Source organism: Musca vetustissima, unplaced genomic scaffold (genome assembly GCF_032173495.1).
Source record: "Musca vetustissima isolate MV318-11 ecotype Yass unplaced genomic scaffold, APGP_CSIRO_Mvet_v1 utg339816, whole genome shotgun sequence".
In the NCBI taxonomy this organism is placed as follows: Eukaryota; Metazoa; Arthropoda; class Insecta; order Diptera; family Muscidae; genus Musca; species Musca vetustissima.
The window spans coordinates 1,190-26,596 of record NW_026879409.1 but is presented as its reverse complement, the minus strand read 5'-3'; the positions used below and the strand labels follow the sequence as shown (position 1 = coordinate 26,596).

The 25,407-nt window shown below is 35.4% G+C and overlaps 1 protein-coding gene across 1 annotated transcript; it reads left to right on the top strand.

The window, feature by feature from the left end:
* Positions 1–1,761: 1,761 nt before the first annotated feature.
* Positions 1,762–18,743, top strand: LOC133324308 (transforming growth factor beta-1-induced transcript 1 protein; the record flags this gene model as incomplete). The annotated part of the gene is made up of 3 exons (XM_061533154.1): positions 1,762–1,980; positions 16,323–16,556; positions 18,650–18,743. Coding segments are annotated over 3 exons (531 nt in total), but the record flags the coding sequence as incomplete, so codon positions are not given.
* Positions 18,744–25,407: the final 6,664 nt, after the last annotated feature.

Here is a 25,407-nt window from a genome sequence, read left to right as displayed (position 1 = left end):
TTACTTTGAATAGGCTTTGAAACTGTTCTCCCACGCCTTGGTGGTTAGGTCTTGAAAATTAGTCTTTAAAAAATCCCACGCCTTGGTCTAGGCCTTGAAATGAGTCTTTAAAAAATCCACGCCTTGGTTAGGGCTCGAAAACTAGTCTTTAAAAAATCCACGCTGCAGGTGGTTAGGTTGAAAAAATATTCTTTAAAAAATCCACGCCTTGGTGGTTAGTCTTGAAAATATTCTTTAAAAAATCCACGCCTTGGTTAGGTTGAAAAAATGACCTCTTTAAAAAATCCACGCCTTGAATAGGCCTTGAAAACTAGTCTTTAAAAAACCCACGCCTTGGTGGTTAGGTCTCGAAAAATTAGTCTTTAAAAAATCTTGATGCCTTGGTGGTTAGGTCTTGAAAAATTAGTCTTTAAAAAATTCACGTCTTGGTGGTTAGGTCTCGAAAAGGCCTTGAAAAACTAGTCTTTAAAAAATCCACGCCTTGGATAGGCCTTGAAAAACTAGTCTTTAAAAAATCCACGCCTTGGATAGGCCTTGAAAAACTAGTCTTTAAAAAATCCACGCCTTGGATAGGCCTTGAAAAACTAGTCTTTGAAAAATCCACGCCTTGTCTAGGCCTCGGAAAAATATTCTTTAAAAAATCCACGCCTTGTCTAGGCATTGAAAAGCTAGTCCTTAAAAAATCCACGCCTTGGATAGGCCTCGAAAAACTAGTCCTTAAAAAATCTACGCCTTGGTTTGGCCTTGAAAAAATATTCTTTAAAAAATCCACGCCTTGTCTTGGCCTTGAAAAATTAGTCATAAAAAATTCACGCCTTGTCTAGGTCTTGAAAAATTAGTCTTAAAAAATCCACGCCTTGTCTAGGCCTTGAAAAACTAGTCTTTAAAAAATCCACGCCTTGGATAGGCCTTGAAAAACTAGTCTTTAAAAAATCCACGCCTTGGATAGGCCTTGAAAAACTAGTCTTTAAAAAATCCACGCCTTGGATAGGCCTTGAAAAACTAGTCCTTAAAAAATCCACGCCTTGGATAGGCCTCGAAAAACTAGTCTTTAAAAAATCCACGCCTTGGTTTGGCCTTGAAAAAATATTCTTTAAAAAATCCACGCCTTGGTTTGGCCTTGAAAAAATATTCTTTAAAAAATCCACGCCTTGTCTAGGCCTTGAAAAACTAGTCTTTAAAAAATCCACGCCTTGGATAGGCCTTGAAAAACTAGTCTTTAAAAAATCCACGCCTTGGATAGGCCTTGAAAAACTAGTCTTTAAAAAATCCACGCCTTGGATAGGCCTTGAAAAACTAGTCTTTAAAAAATCCACGCCTTGGATAGGCCTTGAAAAATTAGTCTTTAAAAAATCCACGCCTTGGATAGGCCTTGAAAAACTAGTCTTTAAAAAATCCACGCCTTGGATAGGCCTTGAAAAACTAGTCTTTAAAAAATCCACGCCTTGGATAGGCCTTGAAAAACTAGTCTTTAAAAAATCCACGCCCTGGATAGGCCTTGAAAAAACTAGTCTTTAAAAACTGCACGCCTTGGTGGTTAGGTCTTAAAAAAAATATGCTTTAAAAATCCACGCCTTGTATAGGCCTTGAAAAATTAGTTTTTAAAAAATCTCCGCCTTGGATAGGCCTTGAAAAACTAGTCTTTAAAAAATCCACGCCTTGGTTAGCTGTTGAAAAAAATATTCTTTAAAAAATCCTAAAACATTTTTTTAAATTTGTTGTTGTGTACTAATTTTTTGTTTCTTGTTTGTTTCTTTTCAGTCTGATTCCGTTTGTCACAAATGCAACGAAGTGATTACCCAACGTATCATCACGGCCCTTGGCAAGACCTGGCATCCGGAACATTTTGCCTGCAAAGACTGCCAACAGCCGATACAAGAGGCCACCTTCAATATACAGGAAGGTGAACCGGTTTGCTCCAAATGTTTCCTACAAAATTATTCTGGCACATGTCAGGCATGTCAAAAGCCAATTTTGGAGGTATGTATGCAAAGTGGAAGTTGTTGTTGTTCTTCTTGTTGTTGTGATTTTTTATTGCTGTTGTCATTCTTCATTTTTTTGAGTCGATGCCATCACTGTGGTGGCTCTGCCAGCCCATTATTACGTTATACCATGTTTATGTTTATTTTTAGCAAATTATTTTTGTTGTTGTTGTTTTCTAATATATGTTTTTTAATTTTTATTAATTGTTGCTATTTAACCTCCAATCGCAAAAGATTACGCTTTAGTTTAATTGTATTAATTAAGAAATTAAGCGGACGGCCATAAATCGGCCGGTCGGGAAGAAAAATTATCTTAATGGTCCAACAAAATTAAATGGGCAATAAAATTGGAAGTGTATGTGTGTGTGGCTGGACAAGATGAGTTCATCAGAATTTAAAAGGTCTGTCATCATCATCAGAAACATTAAAAAAAGATTGGATCATCTTCATCAGCATTGTAGGCCAAAAAAAAAGATAATTTTGGCTTTAACAAAATATTTTTTAAAAAATCTTTGAATTCCCGTCTATGGTGGCCTTTGCAAAAATATTTTTTAAAAAATCCGAGCACTGAAAACTATTTTTTTTTTTTAAATCCGCGCCTATTTCACGCCAATGGTGCTCTCTTGAAAAATCCAAACCTACGGTGGCTCCTGAAAAAATATCTTTTGAAAAATCCACGCCTAAGGTGGCTCCAGAAAAAAATCAGTTCCTATGCTCCTACCAATACTAAGGTGGCCCATGAAAAAAATATTAAAATAAAAAAAACACAACTTTACTGGTCCTTAGACAAATATATAAAAAAAAAATCCACGCTTATGATGGCTCTTGGAAAAATATATATTTTTTAAAAAAATTCTCGCTAAGGTGACCTTTGAAAAAAATATTCTTTGAAAAAATTCCAATTCAATTTTGATTTCACTTTGAAATTATTTTTTACTTTAAAATTTTTAGTTTGTTTACAGATAAAATGACGTCAATCCGCCGACTCTCCATATTTAGATCACTTCCTAACACGATATGTTAAATATTCGTTGACTCATTTCAAAAAACAAGAAGTCACGAAATTTTTGTTAACAATTTTCTGTTACAAGTCCATCATTCGAAAAATCACATCCCACACTTCACAAAATACAGACAAACTGGCACATCAGTTCTGATTTTGGAGTTGGTGGGGCATTAGTTTTGGTTCGATACACTTCACAACAAAACAAACACACACACACATACATTTTGTTGTGGTTTTCAAAATCAAGTCAATTTGAAAAAAATACTCAGGCATCGATTTTTTAAAGACTACTTTTTGAAGGCCTAACCAAGGCGTGGATTTTTTAAAGACTAGTTTTTCAAGGCCTAACCAAGGCGTGGATTTTTTAAAGAATATTTTTCAAGGGTCTACCAAAGGCGTTGATTTTTTAAAGAATATTTTTTCAAGGCCTGACCAAGGCGTGCATTTTTTAAAGACTAGTTTTTCAAGACCTAACCACCAAGACGTGAATTTTTTAAAGACTAATTTTTCAAGACCTAACCACCAAGGCGTGGATTTTTTAAAGACTAATTTTTCAAGACCTAACCACCAAGGCGTGGGTTTTTTAAAGACTAGTTTTTCAAGGCCTATTCAAGGCGTGGATTTTTTAAAGAGTAATTTTTCAAGACCTAACCACCAAGGCGTGGATTTTTTAAAGAATATTTTTTCAAGACCTAACCACCAAGGCGTGGATTTTTTAAAGAATATTTTTTCAAGACCTAACCACCTAGGCGTGGATTTTTTAAAGACTAGTTTTTCAAGCCCTAACCAAGGCGTGGATTTTTTAAAGACTGGTTTTTCAAGGCCTAACCAAGGCGTGGATTTTTTAAAGACTAATTTTTCAAGACCTAACCACCAAGGCGTGGGTTTTTTAAAGACTAGTTTTTCAAGGCCTATTCAAGGCGTGGATTTTTTAAAGAGTAATTTTTCAAGACCTAACCACCAAGGCGTGGATTTTTTAAAGAATATTTTTTCAAGACCTAACCACCAAGGCGTGGATTTTTTAAAGAATATTTTTTCAAGACCTAACCACCTAGGCGTGGATTTTTTAAAGACTAGTTTTTCAAGCCCTAACCAAGGCGTGGATTTTTTAAAGACTGGTTTTTCAAGGCCTAACCAAGGCGTGGATTTTTTAAAGACTAGTTTTTCAAGGCCTAACCAAGGCGTGGATTTTTTAAAGACTAGTTTTTCAAGGCCTAACCAAGGCGTGGAGTTTTTAAAGACTAGTTTTTCAAGACCTAGCCACCAAGGCGTGGATTTTTAAAGAAGACTTTTCTAAAGCCAACCCAAGGCGTGGATTTTTAAAGAAAACTTTTCTAAAGCCAACCCAAGGCGTGGATTTTTAAAGAAAACTTTTCTAAAGCCAACCCAAGGCGTGGATTTTTAAAGAAGACTTTTTCAAGGTCTAACCAAGGCTTGGGGTTTTGAAAGAAGACTTTTTCAAGGTCTAACCAAGGCTTGGGGTTTTGAAAGAATATTTTTTCAAGGTCTAGCCAAGGCGTGGATTTTTTAAAGACTAGTTATTCAAGGCCTATCCAAGGCGTGGATTTTTTAAAGACTAGTTTTTCAAGGCCTATCCAAGGCGTGGATTTTTTAAAGACTAGTTTTTCAAGGCCTAACCAAGGCGTGGAGTTTTTAAAGACTAGTTTTTCAAGACCTAGCCACCAAGGCGTGGATTTTTAAAGAAGACTTTTCTAAAGCCAACCCAAGGCGTGGATTTTTAAAGAAAACTTTTCTAAAGCCAACCCAAGGCGTGGATTTTTAAAGAAAACTTTTCTAAAGCCAACCCAAGGCGTGGATTTTTAAAGAAGACTTTTTCAAGGTCTAACCAAGGCTTGGGGTTTTGAAAGAAGACTTTTTCAAGGTCTAACCAAGGCTTGGGGTTTTGAAAGAATATTTTTTCAAGGTCTAGCCAAGGCGTGGATTTTTTAAAGACTAGTTATTCAAGGCCTATCCAAGGCGTGGATTTTTTAAAGACTAGTTTTTCAAGGCCTATCCAAGGCGTGGATTTTTTAAAGACTAGTTTTTCAAGGCCTAACCAAGGCGTGGAGTTTTTAAAGACTAGTTTTTCAAGACCTAGCCACCAAGGCGTGGATTTTTAAAGAAGACTTTTCTAAAGCCAACCCAAGGCGTGGATTTTTAAAGAAAACTTTTCTAAAGCCAACCCAAGGCGTGGATTTTTAAAGAAAACTTTTCTAAAGCCAACCCAAGGCGTGGATTTTTAAAGAAGACTTTTTCAAGGTCTAACCAAGGCTTGGGGTTTTGAAAGAAGACTTTTTCAAGGTCTAACCAAGGCTTGGGGTTTTGAAAGAATATTTTTTCAAGGTCTAGCCAAGGCGTGGATTTTTTAAAGACTAGTTATTCAAGGCCTATCCAAGGCGTGGATTTTTTAAAGACTAGTTTTTCAAGGCCTATCCAAGGCGTGGATTTTTTAAAGACTAGTTATTCAAGGCCTATCCAAGGCGTGGATTTTTTAAAGACTAGTTTTTCAAGGCCTATCCAAGGCGTGGATTTTTTAAAGACTAGTTTTTCAAGGCCTAACCAAGGCGTGGAGTTTTTAAAGACTAGTTTTTCAAGACCTAGCCACCAAGGCGTGGATTTTTAAAGAAGACTTTTCTAAAGCCAACCCAAGGCGTGGATTTTTAAAGAAAACTTTTCTAAAGCCAACCCAAGGCGTGGATTTTTAAAGAAGACTTTTTCAAGGTCTAACCAAGGCTTGGGGTTTTGAAAGAAGACTTTTTCAAGGTCTAACCAAGGCTTGGGGTTTTGAAAGAATATTTTTTCAAGGTCTAGCCAGGGCGTGGATTTTTTAAAAACTAGTTTTTCAAGGCCTATCCAAGGCGTGGATTTTTTAAAGACTAGTTTTTCAAGGCCTATCCAAGGCGTGGATTTTTTAAAGACTAGTTATTCAAGGCCTATCCAAGGCGTGGATTTTTTAAAGACTAGTTTTTCAAGGCCTATCCAAGGCGTGGATTTTTTAAAGACTAGTTTTTCAAGGCCTATCCAAGGCGTGGATTTTTTAAAGACTAGTTTTTCAAGGCCTATCCAAGGCGTGGATTTTTTAAAGACTAGTTTTTCAAGGCCTATCCAAGGCGTGGATTTTTTAAAGACTAGTTTTTCAAGGCCTATCCAAGGCGTGGATTTTTTAAAGACTAGTTTTTCAAGGCCTATCCAAGGCGTGGATTTTTTAAAGACTAGTTTTTCAAGGCCTATCCAAGGCGTGGATTTTTTAAGGAATAGTTTTTCAAGGCCTATCCAAGGCGTGGATTTTTTAAAGACTAGTTTTTCAAGGCCTATCCAAGGCGTGGATTTTTTAAAGACTAGTTTTTCAAGGCCTATCCAAGGCGTGGATTTTTTAAAGACTAGTTTTTCAAGGCCTATCCAAGGCGTGGATTTTTTAAAGACTAGTTTTTCAAGGCCTATCCAAGGCGTGGATTTTTTAAAGACTAGTTTTTCAAGGCCTATCCAAGGCGTGGATTTTTTAAAGACTAGTTTTTCAAGGCCTATCCAAGGCGTGGATTTTTTAAAGACTAGTTTTTCAAGGCCTATCCAAGGCGTGGATTTTTTAAAGACTAGTTTTTCAAGGGCCTATCCAAGGCGTGGATTTTTTAAAGACTAGTTTTTCAAGGCCTATCCAAGGCGTGGATTTTTTAAAGACTAGTTTTTCAAGGCCTATCCAAGGCGTGGATTTTTTAAAGACTAGTTTTTCAAGGCCTATCCAAGGCGTGGATTTTTTAAAGACTAGTTTTTCAAGGCCTATCCAAGGCGTTACGTTTTTAATGAATATATGGTCACCTTACCATATCACCTAATCACGATAAATACGCCACTAATTTTTGTGCCATTAAAATATTGACTATTAAATTTCATGCAAATTATGACTCAGATAATGTTTTCTCATCTAATGATCTTTAATGGCGATCATTACGATAATGATTTCATTTGACTGCATTCACCACGCATTCGGTTTTTTGTTTTTTGCCAAAACCCAATTTTACGTTCGCTGATACGATAGCCATAAACATAGCTGGCTGACATTTGCACCTGAAACCACCAATCTCACATCGATGATTCTTAGGTTAGGAATTTTGATATTTAAGATGCGGGGCCATTTAATTTGAGATATTCGATACTTAAGCGATGGCCTTGGAAAGAGGCATATGTTTTTGCACAGCAAAAAAAAAAACGAAAGGTGTTTTCTTCCACACGAAGCAAAAAAAAAAGTTATGCGATTTCTGCGCAGACCAATGACGCCATGGAAAAGTAGACTGGCAGACGTGGTTGCTGATCAATTCAATCATCACCAATTGATAAACCGAACATAAAACCAAGTTTGAAGTCCGCTTTCAGGTGGCGTTGTTACTCTTTAAGATAGTCGTCTAGGTCTATGGGTGGGTGGTTTTGATTTTCAAGTGAGAATGTGTCATAACATTTCAAATTCAATGGAAGAAAAGTCTTCTGGCGTCATCATTCCATACCAGTTTGGTGGTGGTCCGCTTTTTTAGGCCTCAATGACGGTGACGGTGATGATGATGACGCCGTCGTAACTTGAGATTATCTTTCTTTGGGAAATTTCGAACGTGGGAGATTTATGTTGTTCACTCAATATTCACTCCAGATGTCATTCGAAGATAGCGTGTGGTTGACCGCAAAATCAATAGGCAGGTAATCGGGCAACGAATAAGAAATATGTTACCAAAAGTCACCATAGGCGAACATTTAAAAATTGAATTTTATAAGAAAAACCCAGTAAGGAAAGTAGTAAAGTCGGACGGGCCGACTTTATGATACCCTTCACCACATTGGGTATATTCTATATATGTATCCCAGCAGACGTAGCGTGTTTGTTATATATCTATATCTGAACCGATTTCAGGGAAACTTGCCAGAGACTAATCTATATTACTTCAGTACGTTGTGTCAATCGGCCTAGACTTAATTCAAAAATTCGTGCAAATCTAGTACGCTATGCCAAATTTCGTGGAAATCGAAAGATATATAGGGACTTTGGTATACCATTTACATAAAATCTTACAAAACTATATATGAGAGCTATATCTAAATCTGAACCGATTTTCAATAAATTTTACACACATCATTCTAGACCTAATTCATTACGCTGTGCCAAATTTCGTGCAAATCGAAAGATATATAGGGATTTGGTGCACTTTTAACATTAAATCGGACGAAAATATATATGGGAGCTATATCTATATCTGAACCGATTTTCAAGAAATTTTTTTTTCAATCTAGTGCGCTATGCCAAATTTCCTGCAAATCGAAAGATATATAGGGACTTTGGTATACCATTTACATTAAATCGGACGAAAATATATATATATATATATATATATATAAATCTGAACCGATGTTCAGGAAACTTAGCAGACATCATTCTAGGCTCCATTCAGTACTCTATGACAACTTTCATGCAAATCGAAAGATATTTAGGGACTTTGGTGCACCATTCACCTTAAATCGGACGAAAATATTTATGGGAGCTATATCTAAATCTGAACCGATTTTCCCAATTTCAATACGGTTCGTCCTTGGGCCAAATGAATGAGATGTGCCAAATTTCATCCAATTCGAATAATAAATGCGAACTGTACTTTGTTTACAATTTAACATGGACAGACAGACGGACGGACGGACATGCATAAATCGACTTAAAAAGTGATTCTCTGCATATTCTGCATATGCACAAAGACATAATACCCCGTACCACAGTGTGGTGAAGGGTATAAAACGCAAGGCCTTGATGATGTCCTTAAAATATTCTTATTAAATCAGGACCTGGTTAGGCTCTTAAAAATATTTTTTAAAAATCAAGGCCTTGGTTAGGCCTTAAATTTTATTTAAAATATCTACGCCTTTTTTAGTTCCTTAAAGATATCCTGTTGTGGACCTTAACAAAATATACTTTAAAAAATCCAAGCCTTGTGTTGAGGTTCTCAAAAATTTTAATAAATTTAAAAAAATGGCCTTTGTAAAAAATTTAAAATTTAGCATTTTTACGTTTTTTGTCCACTTATTCCATACATACATATATATTTTGGTGCGTGTTCGGTTGTCAAATGCATAGTGACATGATAATCTGGGTGTGGCTCACAGGCTGCCTGACCGGCTGGCTAGGTAAACATAGAATGACAACTTGGCTACCGATGATGATGATACGATGTGATCACACACAAACGCACACTCATGTTAGCCTCTAATTACTCATCATGATCTAACTTAAAATAAACAGCATTTGAAACAAACAAAAAAATAACAAGTAGCCCTCCACTTCCAAATAGACCTGGGCCCGGTCAGATTTGAATATCAACGGTTTAAAAAAACAACAACATCAACAACACAAACAACGAGTTATTTATATTTTTTCTACTTCCTAACTTGTTCTGTTTTATTTGTTGGATTCTATTCGAAATGATGATTTAAATAATTTATATCATTCGAAATATAACTGGTTCGCTGGTGGGGTATAGGTATTAGGTGATGGAGGGAGATACCTCTAAAAAAATATAAAAGAGTGTGTTGAAGTTTTTTTCCTGTGTTACAAATATTTATGAGGTCTTTGCAGAGGTTGTTTTCAAATAAAGTGTTAATCTTGTGAAATATGGTTACAGTTACAGCGGGACAGGGGTAAGAACGAACAACAACGAATTAAAAAAATCTTACAACGGAATTCCAAAATGATAAAAAGGTTCCATTAATTTTAAAATTGAGGTTAGTGACTTTTAATTTTTACCACCATTTAGTACCCTATAGGTATGTCCCACTGTAACTATTCATTATGCCCAGGGATTATGTTAATATTTCCAGCTATTTATTTTTTTCATAACACATAATAATATTCATAAATATTGACAGCTACAGATATTCAAAAATAACACCTAAATGTTGCGTTCGGAGCAAACATCGCAAAAAAAACAGTTTGCCTTCCCTCATTTTTGTTGCTTTGTTTTAAAAAGAAGTGGAGGAGAAAAAAAAACGAAGCAAATAAAAAAATCTGTGACAGGCGCGTGTGCGCATGCGCACAAGTGTCTATATGATATGACGACATATTGGCATATTTCTACGATTTTTTATTGATTTTTTAAATTTTCAAGAATAATTCAAACTGACAATTTGCAACAATGCACACAACACCTTCAAAGCGGCGTTGCGATCATAGCGAAATAAATATTTGAATAGTGATGTGACATTGAGAATTAATCAATATGACAGAGAGACCCACTTTATTGAAACCAAAGGACTGGCGAGACGAGGGGAATTTTTCCAAAATATTTGGATTTTTTTAAGAATATTTTTTCAAAGCCTAACCTAGGAGTGGATTTTTTTTTAAGAATATTTTTTCAAAGCTTATCCAAGGTGGGGATTTCTTAAATTTTTTTTTTTGAATGACCAAATATTTTTTCAGGGCCTAACCAAGACGTGGCTTTTTTAAAGAATATTTTTTCAAGATCAACAACAGGCGTGGATTTTTTTCCAAGGCCTAACCACGACTTGGCTTTTTATACCCTTCACCACACTGTGGTATAGGGTATTATGTCTTTGTGCATATGTTTGTAACAGGCCAAAGGAAACGAGATAGACACATGGTTCCTTTTGAGAATATGCATAGAATCACTTTCTAAGTCGATTTATGCATGTCGGTTCGTCTGCCCGTCCGTCCATGTATTTTTGTTAACAAAGTACAGGTCGCATTTATGATTCGAATTGGCTGAAATTTGGCACAGCTCATTTATTTGACCCAAGGACGAACCCTATTGAAATTGGGAAAAATCGGTTCAGATTTAGATATAGCTCCCATATATTTTTTCGTCCGATTTTAGGTAAATGGTGCACCAAAGTCTGTAAATAGCTTTCGATTTGCACGAAATTTGGCATAGCATACTGAATAGAGTCTAGATAATGTATGTAAAGTTTCGTGAAAATCAGATTTAGATATAGCTCCCATATATATTTTTTTGTCCGATTTAAGGTAAATGGTGTACCAATGTCCCATATATCTTCCGATTTGCACGAAATTTAGCACAGCGTAATGAATTAGGCCTAGAATGATGTGTGTAAAGTTTTGTGGAAATCGGTTCAGATTTATAAAGAGCTCCCATATATATTTTCGTCCGATTTAAGGTTAATGGTGTACCAAAGTCTCCATATATCTTTCGACTTGCACGAAATTTTGCATGGGATACTGAATTAAGTCTGGAATAACGTGTGTTAAGTTTCGCGAAAATCGGTTCAGATACAGATATAGCTCCTATATATATTTTCGTCCGATTTTAAGTAAATGGTGCACCAAAGACCCTAAATATCTTTCGATTTGCTCGAAATTTGGCATAGCATACTGAATAGAGTCTAGAATGATGTGTGTAAAGTTTCCTGAAAATCGGTTCAGATTTAGATATAGCTTCCATATACATTTTCGTCCGATTTAAGGTAAATTGTGCACCAAAGTCCCTATATATCTTCCGATTTGCACGAAATTTGGTACAGAGTAATGAATTAGGTCTAGAATGATGTGTGTTAAGTTTCCTGAAAATCGGTTCAGATTTAGATATAGCTCCCATATATATAGTCGTCCGATTTTATGTGAATAATGCACCAAACTCCCAATAATTGTCCGATTGGACAAAATCAGGTCCATGCTTATGTATGCGGAGTTTTGTTGCAATCGGTTCACATTTAGATATAGCTCCCATATATATAGTCGTCCGATTTTATGTAAATGATGTACCAAACTCCCAATATTTGTCCGATTGGCACTAAAATTTGCACAGAGTACTGAATTAGGTCCAGACTAATGTATGCGAATTTTTGTTGAAATCGGTTCAGATTTAGATATAGCTCCCATATATAGTTTCGTCCGATTTTTTGGTTAATGATACACCAAACTCCTGATATTTGTCTGATTGAGTGAAATTTAGCATAGCACATTCTATTGAGAAACAAATGAGGCGTGATAAGGTTTGTTGAAATCGGTTTAGATTTTGATATAGGTCTTATATATATTTTCGTTCGATTTTATGTAAATGGTGGTTACACGAAATTTGGCAGAGGGTATTAAATTGAATATAGTGATTACAAAAAACAAATGGTGTATGCAACGTTTACTCAATTAGGTCTATGTTTATATATAGCTCCCATACATAATTTGACTCGATTTCATACAAATGGTACACCAAAGAATACAATTCTGTCAATTTCAGAATGGTATGTGTATGGGGTTTTTCAATAGGTTGAAATATTTATCTGATAGTACATTTAATTTTGGCCGATTTCATCTCCATGGTCCTCCAAAGATTCTATGACCGTTCTAACTACAGGATATTGTAGATATTAACATGTGGTGATTAGAAGAATATTTTTTCAAAGCCTAGCCAAGGCGTGGATTTTTTAAAGAATATTTTTTCAAGGCCTATATGAGGCGTGGATTACTTAAATAATATTTTTTAGGGCCTAACCAAGGCATGGATTTCTAAAAGAATATTTTTTTAGGACCTAACCAAGGCATTCTAAAAGAATATTTTTTTAGGGCCTAACTAAGGCATGGATTTCTAAAAAATATTGTTTTATGAATGTGAATTTTTAATGAATATTTTTTAAGACGCGGATTTTTAATGAATATTTTTTGAGGACCTAACCGAGGTGTAGATTTTTGTAATACATATTTTTTTAAGGCATGTACAATCATAATACATAAATATACTTCCCATTGCCGGCCCATTAACCCCGTTCTGACATTGACATATTATTTGGGATTATTTATTTATTATAATTTTTTCAAATATTTATTTTAAAACTAATTCCAAGTCATTTTTCTTCGTACGGCTCGTTGAAAGTAGTTGTTGTAGTTGTATTACTTTTTTTGCGCAATTTTTTTTGGAAAATTTCCCAGGAAACGTTGTTGTTTTTGTATTTTTGTTGTTGTTAAAAATGTATGCCGCGGCTAATTGCAAAATAATGTTAAACATCAGTTTCATGTGAAAGTTTTTTTTGTTCGCTTCTTGAAATATGGGCCAAGAGCCAAACAATGATAGCCCGACCGCCGGACAGACAGACAAACCAACATACAGATGTATCTGTTCAGACATATCAATGTTTTGCTATTTTCATTTGAAATATTTATGTGAAGACAGCCACACTGTGAAAACGTCCGCCGCCCATAATGCGTAATTGTGGGTGGGGGTCGGATCTTCTATGTCATATTTTTGTTGTGTAAAGAAAATTCTATCAAAAATGGTTGTTGTTTTTGTTGTTCAAGAAAGCAATAACAATTACAGGCAACAACAATTACAAAAAAAAAAAAAATGATACAAAATAATATTACAAAATTTATGGAAACCAAATGAGTGCAGAAGCTAAATGTTCGAATGCGATAACTGCTAGACAAATTGTTTTTGCACATTGAAAAAAAAAACAAATGATGGTTGGGTGTGGGGGAACAGTGGTTTGGGGGTTGAAGGGAAAGAAAATTACAAATTATGTTTTTTTTTCAATGAGCATCAGAGTCAAAAAAGAAAAATAATTTTTAGGAATAATTTTTTGAACCCCTACGGATTTTAGATTATGTAAGTTTATTTTAATATTTTTTTTTATTAGTGAAATAGAAAATCCTGGGAAGAAAACAGTGGTTTGAGAAACGGGAAAATATCAAACTAATTATTTTTTTAAAGGAACATTATAGTCTTATGCGGAGATTTTTAGGTATATTTATTCAGTCCTCTATGTGGGATCCAAAATTCTGATTTTTTTTTTTTATTTTTTTTTATATTTTCAAACCACTGTTCTCGAGCCATGACTCATGCCATTGGTGTAAACGACAAATTGCCACCGCGATTAGTAAATAATAGCTGCGACAACATCAGGGTAATTCTAAGTAGCTAAACAATTCGCATTTCAATATTAAGAAAACATTAAATTTCGAATATAATGACGGTGACGAACGAGAAAGGGAGAGGAAGACTGAATGTCATTAAGGTTGTACGGAATAGCTCGTTAATAGATTGCTAAAGGGTTGCCATTTTGGGCATGTTTAGTTTTGGTACTTTAGGGCCTAACCAAGGTGTGGATTTTTAAAATAATATTTTTTAGGGCCTAACCAAGGCCTGTATTTTTAAACGAATATTTTTTCAGGGCCTAACCAAGGCTTGGATTTTTAAAATAATATTTTTTTAGGGCCTAACCAAGGAATTGATTTAAAAAAAAATATTTTTTTAGGGATTTCTCGTGGACTATATATAGACCCTATATAAGTTCAGCTCCGTTATTGTTTTTTTTCTATATTTTATAGTTTTAATGTAATATTTTATTTTTAATTATACCTTTCACCACACTGTGGTACAGGCTATTATGTCTTTGTGCATATGTTAGTAACAGGCAAAAGGAAACGATATAGACATATGGTTCCTTTTGTGAATATGCATAGAATCACTTTCTACGGCGATTTATGCATGTCCGTTTATCTGTCCCCCCGTCTGTCTGTTCATGTTAAATTTTAAACAAAGTACAGGTCGCATTTATAATCCGAATTGGATGAAATTTGGCATAGGTCACTTTTTTGGCCCAAGGACGAACCGTATTGAAAAATCGGTTCAGATTTAGATATAGCTCCCATATATATTTTCGTCCGAATTGATGTAAATGGTGCACCATATATTTCGATTTGCACGAAATTTGGCACAGCGTAATGAATTAGGTATAGAATAATGTGTGTTAAGTTTCCTGAAAATCGGTTCAGATTTAGATATAGCTCCCATATATATTTTCGTCCGATTTAAGGTAAATGTTGTACCAAAGTCCCTTAATATCTTTCGATTTGCACGAAATTTGGCACAGCGTAATGAAATTGGTCTAGAATTACGTGTGCATTTCGTGAAAATCGGTTCAGATTTAGATATAGCTCCCATATATATTTTCGTTCGAATTGATGTAAATGGTGCACCTTAATAATTTTCGATTTCCACGAAATTTGGCACAGCCTATTGAATTAGGTCTAGAATAATGTGGGTTAAGTTTCCTGAAAATCGGTTAAGATTTAGATATAGCTCCCATATATATTTTCGTACGGTTTAATGTAAATGGTGCACCAAAGTCCCTTAATATCCTTCGATTTGCACGAAATTTGGCACCACCTGATGATTTAGGTCTAGAATAATGCGTGTTAAGTTTCGTGAAAATCGGTTCAGATTTAGATGTAGCTCCCATTTATATTTTCGTCCGATTTAATATAAATGGTGCACCAAAGTCCCTATATATCTTTGGATTTGCACGAAATTTGGCACAGCGTAATGAATTAGGACTAGAATGATGTGTGGTAAGTTTCGTGAAAATCGGTTCAGATTTAGATATAGCTCCCATATATAATTTTCTCTGATTTAATGTGAATTGTGTACCAATGATCCTTTATATTTTTCGATTTGCACGAAATTTGCCATATCGTAAGGAATAATTTTTAAAAGAATATTTGTTTAGGGTCTAACCAATGTGTGGATTTTTAAAAGATAATTTTTTCAAGGCTTAACCAAGGTGTGGATTTTTTCGGAATTATATTTCATAATTTTATCCCAGTGTCAACCTTTTGTTCATCACCAGCAAAATATTCCCCATCCTACGTCATATCATCACTGACGAATTTATTAAATCCCCCCATCATTTCAATTCGTAACGATCATCATAGATTACAATAAAAAAGTATATATAAAAGCAACAACAACCACATATCGAATTGAAAACAATAACAAATTGAGCCATGAATTAATTCGTAATAAAATGCCAACAACAGCAGCATCATTATTTTAGAATGAAAATATGTCATTAAGATAATTACAGAAACAAAAAAAAAAAAACAATAGCAACAATATAAATAATAGTATAATAAATATTGTTCATATTATTCTTATTATCATTTAATTGTTAACACATTTTGCGCATTACAATACGAACCAATTACACACTCAAATCTAAAGTGGCATCATCAAAAAATATATAAATATAAATAAAATTAAAAAAAAATAGAATTTTATAACATAATATGAAAATAAAATATTCTTTATAAAAAATATACAATAAAAAAGCATAAAATATTAAAAACTATATATATAATATTTTTTTTTGATAAAATTATTTATAGGAAAATATTTTATTGTTATAAGAAAAGTTTTAATTTTATAAAAAAATATTTTAGATTTTCAATAAAAATTTTTCGAAAAATTAAATTTTTAAGAAAAAAATATTTCTACACATTATTATATTTTCCACCAATTTCTAGATTTATTTTTTCAATTAACAATTTTTTTCTTTCTTTTTAGCGCACCATAAAAGCCCTGGGCAAAACCTGGCATGAGGAGTGTTTCTGTTGCGGTGGCAATTGTAAAAAACCCTTGGTGGGTACCTCCTTCTACGAGCGGGATGGCAAGGCTTATTGTAAGACAGATTTTGAAGAGCTGTTTGCTGCCCGCTGTGCTGGTTGCACTCGCCCCATAACGGAAAATGCCATAGTGGCTCTGGAGGCCAAATGGCATAGGGATTGTTTTAAGTGCAAGGTAAGAGAGAGACAGAAGTTATGAAGAAGAAAACCTAAAGAAACCAAAAAAAAAAAAAACAGTAAGGAAATAAGTAAAGTCGGACTGGGCCGACTATATGATACCCTTCACCACTTTAGGTATATTCAACATAGTCTCCTAACTGAAGTCAACTTTTCGAAAGAACATTGACATGAAATTGAACGAAAAAAATTGGTGCACCATGTCTATTAAATGGGACGAAAATATATATGAAACTTGACACACATCATTCTAGACTTCATTCAGTGTACTATGCCAGATTTCGAGCAAATCGAAACATATATAGGGACTTTGGTCCACCATTTACCTAAAATCGGACGAAAATATATATGGGAGCTATATCTAAATCTGAACCGATTTTCAATCTGAAAATCAACACACATTATTCTAGACTTAATTCAGTACTCTATGCCAAATTTCCTGCAAATCGAAAGATAAATAGGGCGTTGGTGCCCAATTTGACTTAAATCAGACGAAAATATATATCGGACAGATATTCACGAAACTTGACACACATCATTGTAGACTTCATTCAGTGTGTGCTATACCAAATTTCGTGCAATTCGAAAGATATATAGGGACTTTGGTGCACCATTTACCTAAAATCGGATGAAAATATATATATGGGAGCTACATCTAACTCTGAACCGATTTTCACGAAAATCAACACACATCGTTCTAGACTTAATTCAGTACTCAATGCCAAATTTCGTGCAAATCGGTGCCCCACTTGCCTTAAATCGAACGAAAATATATATGGGAGCTATATCTAAATCTGAACCGATTTTCTTGAATTTCAATGGGGTTCGTCCTTGGGCCAAATGAATGAGCTGTGCCAAATTTCATCCTAATCGGATCATAAATGCGACAGACGGACGGACGGACATGCATAAATCGACTCTGAAATGGATTCTATGCATATTCTCAAAAGAAACCGAGGGTCTATCTCGTTTCCCTTTGCCTGTTACAAACATTTGCACCAAGACATAACACCCTGTACCACAGTGTGGTGAAGGGTATAAACATATATGGAAATAGGAGATCCCAGAGTGGCGCATTTTCTGCAAGTTAACACATTTTCGAGAAAAGAAAAAATTAAAAAAAAAATATATTTGAAAATGTGAGATACCGAAGAGATTCCATATCTGAAAGTATCACCTTTTCTAATAGCTATCAGCTGGTAGAAGATTTTCTCTTATAAGATCATAAAATAAGACCAGTTCTGTCTGTACCTTACCTTTAGGTGAGCGGTCTGACCACTATTTGTCAAAGCATGGACCAAAGTGATAGGAAATGATATAGATTTTCGGGACCAATCAATCGAAGACAATTTGATACGATTTACTCAGTGTCTGTCTACCTGCCTGGCGATCGTCTATAAATAATACCCTTTTGCCGCTTATATACACTTTACAACCGCTTATATACACTTTGCAACAGGAACGTATACAGGATTTTATTTCGTCTTAAATAAGACGATTTTTTCGTCTCATAAAAAAATAAAATTTGACCTGCTTTGGCCCTAGTAGGAGAATTATGGGCATTCGATTAAAATCATATCGAATTATATAGTGGTTCAAATTGCCGGTACGTGGCGCTGTTTTAGTCCAAGCTACAAACACATATTACCTCTACATGTGTTATCGATAACACTTTTATGGTATGTGCCTTTGCTATATATTACACTTAAAATTCACCACTGGTGGATGGTTAGTGCCAATGCTACAGCCACAAACAGCGTCAAATTTGAATCTTTACACTTATAATTCACAACCGCCTTACACTTATAATTCACCTAAGCTATAGTCACGAACAGCACCAATTTGAATCACCATGTAATTTACAATACGGTTTTTATTGAATTCCCATAAATTCCCTACTGGCCATCTATAAGGAACTGTTTGGCTTTATCAATATACAGGAGAATCGGATACTGCTTGTATGCAATGTATTTGCTATGAATATAGATTTAACATGTTTTTGTATATTTTTTTGTAAAATTTAATTTAAATCCCTTTATTTTAAGAATATTAATTTTATCCCTTCTCTTTTTCTCCCTCTTCACTTTGCAGATTTGTGAAAATCCCATAACTGCCTCAACATTTGCCGTTGAAGGTAATCGACCAGTTTGTACAGATTGTGCGGCCTAAATTGCAATTACATCCTGTGTCATCCCGCCAATAGAGAATTTGCCCAGCCCAGCAGCAGTAGATTGGCGATGATGAAGAAGACGAATGAAATTAACTAAAAAATCAAAAGAAAACTCAACTATATATATAAAAAATTTAAAATACTATTAGGAAATAACAACGAAAACTATCTCTCTCACACACACACAAAACACCTCACACTTGTTCTCTATTTGCCTCTCATTAGGTAATATTGCAAAAAAATTTTGAAGAAATATTCAATTTTTTGTTCGAGAATAAAAAATAATTAATCATAAAAAATAATAATTTTTATAAAAAAATAGAAGAAGAAGACAAATAAATTCAAGAAGGCCTTATTCGCTGTAATAGAATTTAGTTAGGAAGTAGATTTGCTTTTCTTGGAGAAAAAAAAAATTGTGTAGCTGTTAAAGATGGTTGGTGAATTTATTCGGAACGAGCTATTTCAACAGAAATATTCAGCAAAAGGAACGATTGGAACTAGTTCCTGTGCTTTCGTTCACCTAGTTCCTTTTGCTGAAGTCGTTCACATTGGCTCTAGTTCACGTAGTTCCTTTTGATCCAACCGTTCATTGACAGAATGTATTGATTGAACTAAAAGAAACTATGGAACTAAATGAATAAATTAGTCCCTAATGCGAAGTGAATCGACCGATTGAACGGCATTCCTAACAAAATTGCCCAATTGCACAGAATTCCTTAAAATTTTATTTTTAAAAATTAAAACAAATCTCTTCTTCCGTATTTTATTTGAAATGCTCATTTTTTCAACATATATTGAAAAAAATTTAAAAAAAAAAATTAATTTTTATTGTTGCAAATGAATTTTCCTTAAAAATATTGTTATTTTTAACATTCCAAACAAGCTATGGCATGGGAAAAATATATTATGTTAAAAAATTATTAGATTAACAGATTTAATAATTTTAAACATTTTTATTAAAATTTTAATTTTTCTCAAATTTCTTTCTTCCACGAACAAAATTTCAAATAAAAAATCTTCAAATGCATGATATTTCTTTTTTTTTAATATTCTCTCTGTTTTTATAATAATAATGTTAACTCTTAATTAATTAATTTATAAAAAAAAAATTAATTACATATATATAATCAAAATATTGTTTTTGTAAAAAATAAAATAATAATCGATATGCATATTTATTATGATTATAAAATATTTACTATATATATGCAATTGTAATATAAAAAAAATAATAAATAAACTTCTTAATAAATAAAAAAAAACAAAAAAATGTTATTATAATTTTTTAATTCAAATATTTTTAATCTTGTGTCGTTCGTGGACGACCTAGTTCAATTAAACGAGTCAGTCCACTGAACGACTGAACCACATAGTTCAGTTGTTATTATTGTCGTTCACTGAACGATTTTGTTTTCCAAACTTAGTCGGTCTCTGAACGACGTAGCTCACTGAACGACATTACATTTTCTTCTTTGACCAACTAAACGACGTCAAATAAGAACAATTTTTTACGTAAGAAGCGACATTTAAAAGCAAATCACCCCCATAGACAACTGTCGAGCTGGAAACCCTGGATTAATCACCCATTAACAAAGTGGAGAAAATATATAGGAAAGTCCTTCGAATGATCTTGAAAGGTAATCATTCTTTACGTTTGGTTGAACAGCCAGAACTTAATTGGAATACGCTTACATGCCAATTGAACTGAGTAACCATTTGAACGATATAAGCAACTGAACGATGTGAACGACCTAATTCACTTTTAAAAAAATGATCTAGTACGTTCGATCACTGAACTGAACGAGATTGTCCAAGACTAAATATTATAGGCGTGGATTTATAAAAAATATTTTTCATGGACTACTAATAGGCCAGAACTACTTACAGGAGACTACTTATAGGGTGACGTAGGGGATGATAGATACCAAGCAACGGCTCTGATTGACTTTAACATGGCAAAGTCCAGGCTTATCTTGGTCCCTCTTTCATCTCAATTGTGGACACTGATCTCCCTGCGATGTCACCTAGGGTAACTATTTTCATCATCCATTGAAATAGTGAGCTGATATGTGCAGCGAGTTTACCCATAAGAACTATAAAAATGGCTTGAGAAGTATAGTTAGTTGCCCACACTCGGAAAACCCCTCTTACTATGAAAAAACAACGAAAAAGAAAACCAAACCCCCCTAATGTTGACGACCCCCGCAAACGTATAAAGGACCACGAACTGCGAATCTGCACTTGAAATGTGCGCACGTTGAACCGAACAGGCGCAGTTTTCGCTTTGGAGGATGTACTTAAGTAGTACAAAGTCGATATTATTGCCTTACAGGAAATGAGATGGAAAGGGACTAGGTAAGTAAAACAGATGATTACGACCTGTCATGAAATGATACGCGAATTTGTCTGCGGATTTATGGTTAATAGGAGAATAAAAGACCTCGTCTCCGGATTCACTCCAGTAGATGAGCGAATTGATATATTCCGTACATCAATCTCATTTGCTCCCATGCTCCGATCGAAGACAAAGATGAGCAGACCAATGACATATTTTACGAGCGCCTAGAAACAGCATGTGATCGCTGCCCTGGCCATTACATTAAAATTCTGCTAGGAGATTTTAATGGACAAATCGAAAGGGAAAATATTTTTGGCCCCACCGTCGGAAAATTCAGCCTTCAAGAAGAAACATCCGACAACGGTATGAGGTTGTTGGACTTCGCCGCAGCAAAAAAACATGGTAGTTAGCAGCAACACGTTCAAGTATCTCAATATACACAAGACCACCTGGATCTCTCCTGATCAAACAACGAGAAATCAAATTGATCAAGTTGTGATAGGTATACATTCAGGGTTTTAGACGTCCGATCGATCCGAGGAGCGAATATCGATTCGGAACACTACCTTGTAGTAGCCAAGGTTCGCACTCGTCTTAATTTAGTAGGAAAGGTGCGATCTAACACAACACGGAAACTCGAAGTCGAAAAACTACATACACAACAGGTAGCAGAGGCCTACTCCGCTCAACTTACCCAACTGCTTGACGAAAGTACTTCTTGTTCCGATAATAGTACAGAAGCACAATGGCAAAGAATTGTCCACTCCCTACAAACTGCAGCAAAGCCAACACTTTGGTACCAAAGACCACCATCAAGAAACCCGTCGTACGATCAGGAGTGTCGTAATGCTACTGATGTGAAATACGCAGCGTATAGAGCAACCCTGCAGACAGTAGCAACACGTAACGTAATGGAGAATTATCGGGAGAAAAGGAGAGAGGAGAAACGTGTTTTCAGAAAAAAGAAGAAAGAACAAGAAAAAGGTGAGTGTGAGCATATCGAGATGTACATGAGTCAGAATGAAGTCCGAAACTTTTACCAACGAGGAAAACACCAAACCGAAAGCTGTGTTGCAAGCACATCCTGCTGTAAAGATGGAGGAGGAAACATGGTGGCAGATACATACAGCGTGTTGAGGACATGGAAAGAGCATTTTGAAAAGCTTCTGGTATCAAGTAGTGACGATGAGGAAGATACCCCAGAACCAATAAGAGATGATGTATAGAGTGTATACCATCTAGCCAAGATGAGGTCAGAATAGCAATCAATCGTCTGAAGAATAATAAAACAAAAGGAGCCGATGAGTTACCAGCCAAACTATTCAAGACTGGTGGTCAGATGCTGGTCAGGAGCATGCACCAGCTGATTAGTACAATTTGGCTAGAGGAATGCATGCCCAATGAACCTCAGCATCCTGTGACCCTTGCACAAAAAAGGAGACAAGACAAGGATATATGTGCCAAACTATAGAGGAATAAGTCTCTTTCTCAGTCGACTGAAGCCAATGGTCAATTACATTATTGGGCCATACCAATGCGGCTTCAGACCTCGACGGGTGGTAATATCTGGCTGGAGGTATGCATGCCCAATGATTGGAACCTCAGCATCCTGTGTGTCCCGTGCACAAAAAAGGAGAGAAGACGATATGTGCCAACTATGGGTACAGTCTCCTTCCCATCGCATATGATGTGCTATCCAGGGTGCTGTGTGAACGTATGAAGCCAATGGTCAATGACATTATTGGACCATACCAATGCGGCTTCAGACCTGGCAAATCCACCATTGACCAGGTCTTAACTCATATCACCTATTCGTCGACTATAAAGCCTCATTGGATAGCCCTATCTGTACATGTCTGCATTCGCCATTCCTGCAAAATTAATACGGCTATGCAGGATAACTTTAAGTGGCACAAGGACAGCAGTTAAAGTCCAAAAAGGCCTATCAAAGCCCTTTAATTCCGAACGAGGATTCAGACAAGGTGACAGTTTGTCGTGTGAACTATTTTAACATTCTGCTGGAAAAGGTCATATGAGATGTAAAAGTGAACTCTGTACACCAAATATCACTTTCCTTACGCCGACGACATCGACACAATGGGTCGAACATTGCGAGCAGTAACAGCCTCCTTTGGACAAATTGAGAAGGACTCTGCCAAAGTGGGTCTGCCAGTAAATGGCGAGAAGATCAAGCTGATGGTATCAACGCGCAAGACGTCCAGTAGACTCGGACCAACTGTGGACCTTGAGAACTTCAGCTTCGAGGTAGTGAAAGATATTATATACCATGGTATCGCCGTAAATAAAATTAATAGCATCAGTTTTAAAATTCGGAAGAGGATAGTGTTGACCATCTGATGCTACTATGGTCTGAGTAAGCAATTCAAGAACAACGCCACCTCCCGCCAGACCAAACACACACTCTACAAAACGCTAATATTACAAGTGCTATTATATGGATCTAAAGCATGGGTTCTTGCGCAAGTAAAAGAGGCAGCTTTTGGAGTGTTTGAGAAAATTCTCCGAAAGATCTATGGCCCGATCTGTGTTGACGGTGAATATGGTCGTCGAATGAACCATGAGTTGTACAATCTATTCTCGGACATTTGTATTGTCAGGCGCATCAAGCGGCAGCGACTACTTTGGCTAGGTCATGTTGTGAGAATGAGGTTGCCCCAGCAAAAAAGGCATATAAAGCGAGCGAACTGATGGCTCACGCAGAAGGATAAAGCCAGGAATTAGATGGAAAGATCAAGTGGAAGAGAACATTTCAGAACAGAGTTGCCACATTAACAGAAAATAATCAACACAGAATAGTAAGGATATTTCGGAACATCGTTGAATTCAAACCCTAATAACTCAGCGACTACTTAACCGATTTTCATAAATTTTCCACAAATGGTTCGAGGGAATTTTAAAGTTTCATAAAAATTTTGCTGAAAATTCATTTTGTAATATCATGCGAACATAACCCAATATTTTTACCAAGCCTCTATATTGTTGGAAGATGTAACTTATCGGCGCGCATTCCTTCTAGTACCTTCTATATTTCCCATTACTGTTTATAGGCGTAGATTTTTTTAATATTTTCCATAGTCTATTAATAGGCGTGGATTTTTTTGAAAAACATTAATATTTATTATTCACTTCCAAACAATTTTGTTAACACTGAAATTTGTTTTACGAACACTTATAATTTTATTTTGAATTTTTCACTCATCACAGCCATCATCGGATATCAAGCTAGCTATGCCTTGGAAGCTATGGTTATATTAGCAAATACCTCAGCTATACAGTCAACATTTATGCCAGACTTATAAAGAAAATGTACCAGAAATTAGCCTAAATCGAGAATATGAAAATCTACATCTGCACTTACCTGTTTACCCAATGCCAAGCTCAACGATTTCAACATTGGCTCGAGAACTTTGCGAACTTGTTCTTTTGTTAGATTTTGTAAAGCTTCTAGCATCGATTTATCCAAGCCATGGGGATTAGCATCACCTGAACCCATATTTAAATGTGTGGAACTTTTGTTTTCAATTGGTATATCTTCAATTTGGGTGGGGATGTTATCATCCTGAGGTTTTTCCCGGATGGTGTCATCGGTCACATCCTCAATTGGTACGGATTTAAGGGGACGTTTTGACTGAAAGACGAAAAACAAAAAAATTTAGGTTCGATAACTTTTTTAAGAAGCGTGGAGTTTTGATATGATATTTTTTTCTAAGACCACCATAGGTTTGGATTTTTTTCCAGGACCCACCTTAATTTTCCTCCTACTCCCCGACTTTGGCACCAGCTTCGGTTCGTACATATTCAAATCATTCATGAACATTTTCAAATCATATTTGGGCTTCGCCTTATCCATTGTCAGCTTACGATGATGTTCTCGTTGCGAATTTAAACGCCCCTGCTGGAGATCTTGCAAAAAATCAAAAAATTGCGAACATCTCTCCTTCAAAGTATTAAGGATAATATCCTGAGGGGAGAATATTTGTTTCTCCAGACACTGGCTGGTGGTCATATAAATCATTTCGATTAAAATTGGTAGCTTTTGCGGCACATGATCGAGAAGGAAATAACGCAACTGCTTCTGATAGGTGTTGACCGATTGTAGTAGGAGACTGAAGAGGTTACAGACCCGAAGGCAGGCATCATTTGAGGTTAGGCTATTGAAATGTTCGATTGAGGTGGATTTGAGGTCTTCTAACTGGATTAGTGAAAAAAGTAAGTTTTAATAAAAATTTGGAACTGTAGAGCCTGGAGAACTTACCATCCCTTTTAGAGGATATAGAAAATTCCGCGAAAATCTCACAGCAAATTCAAATGCATTCTTTT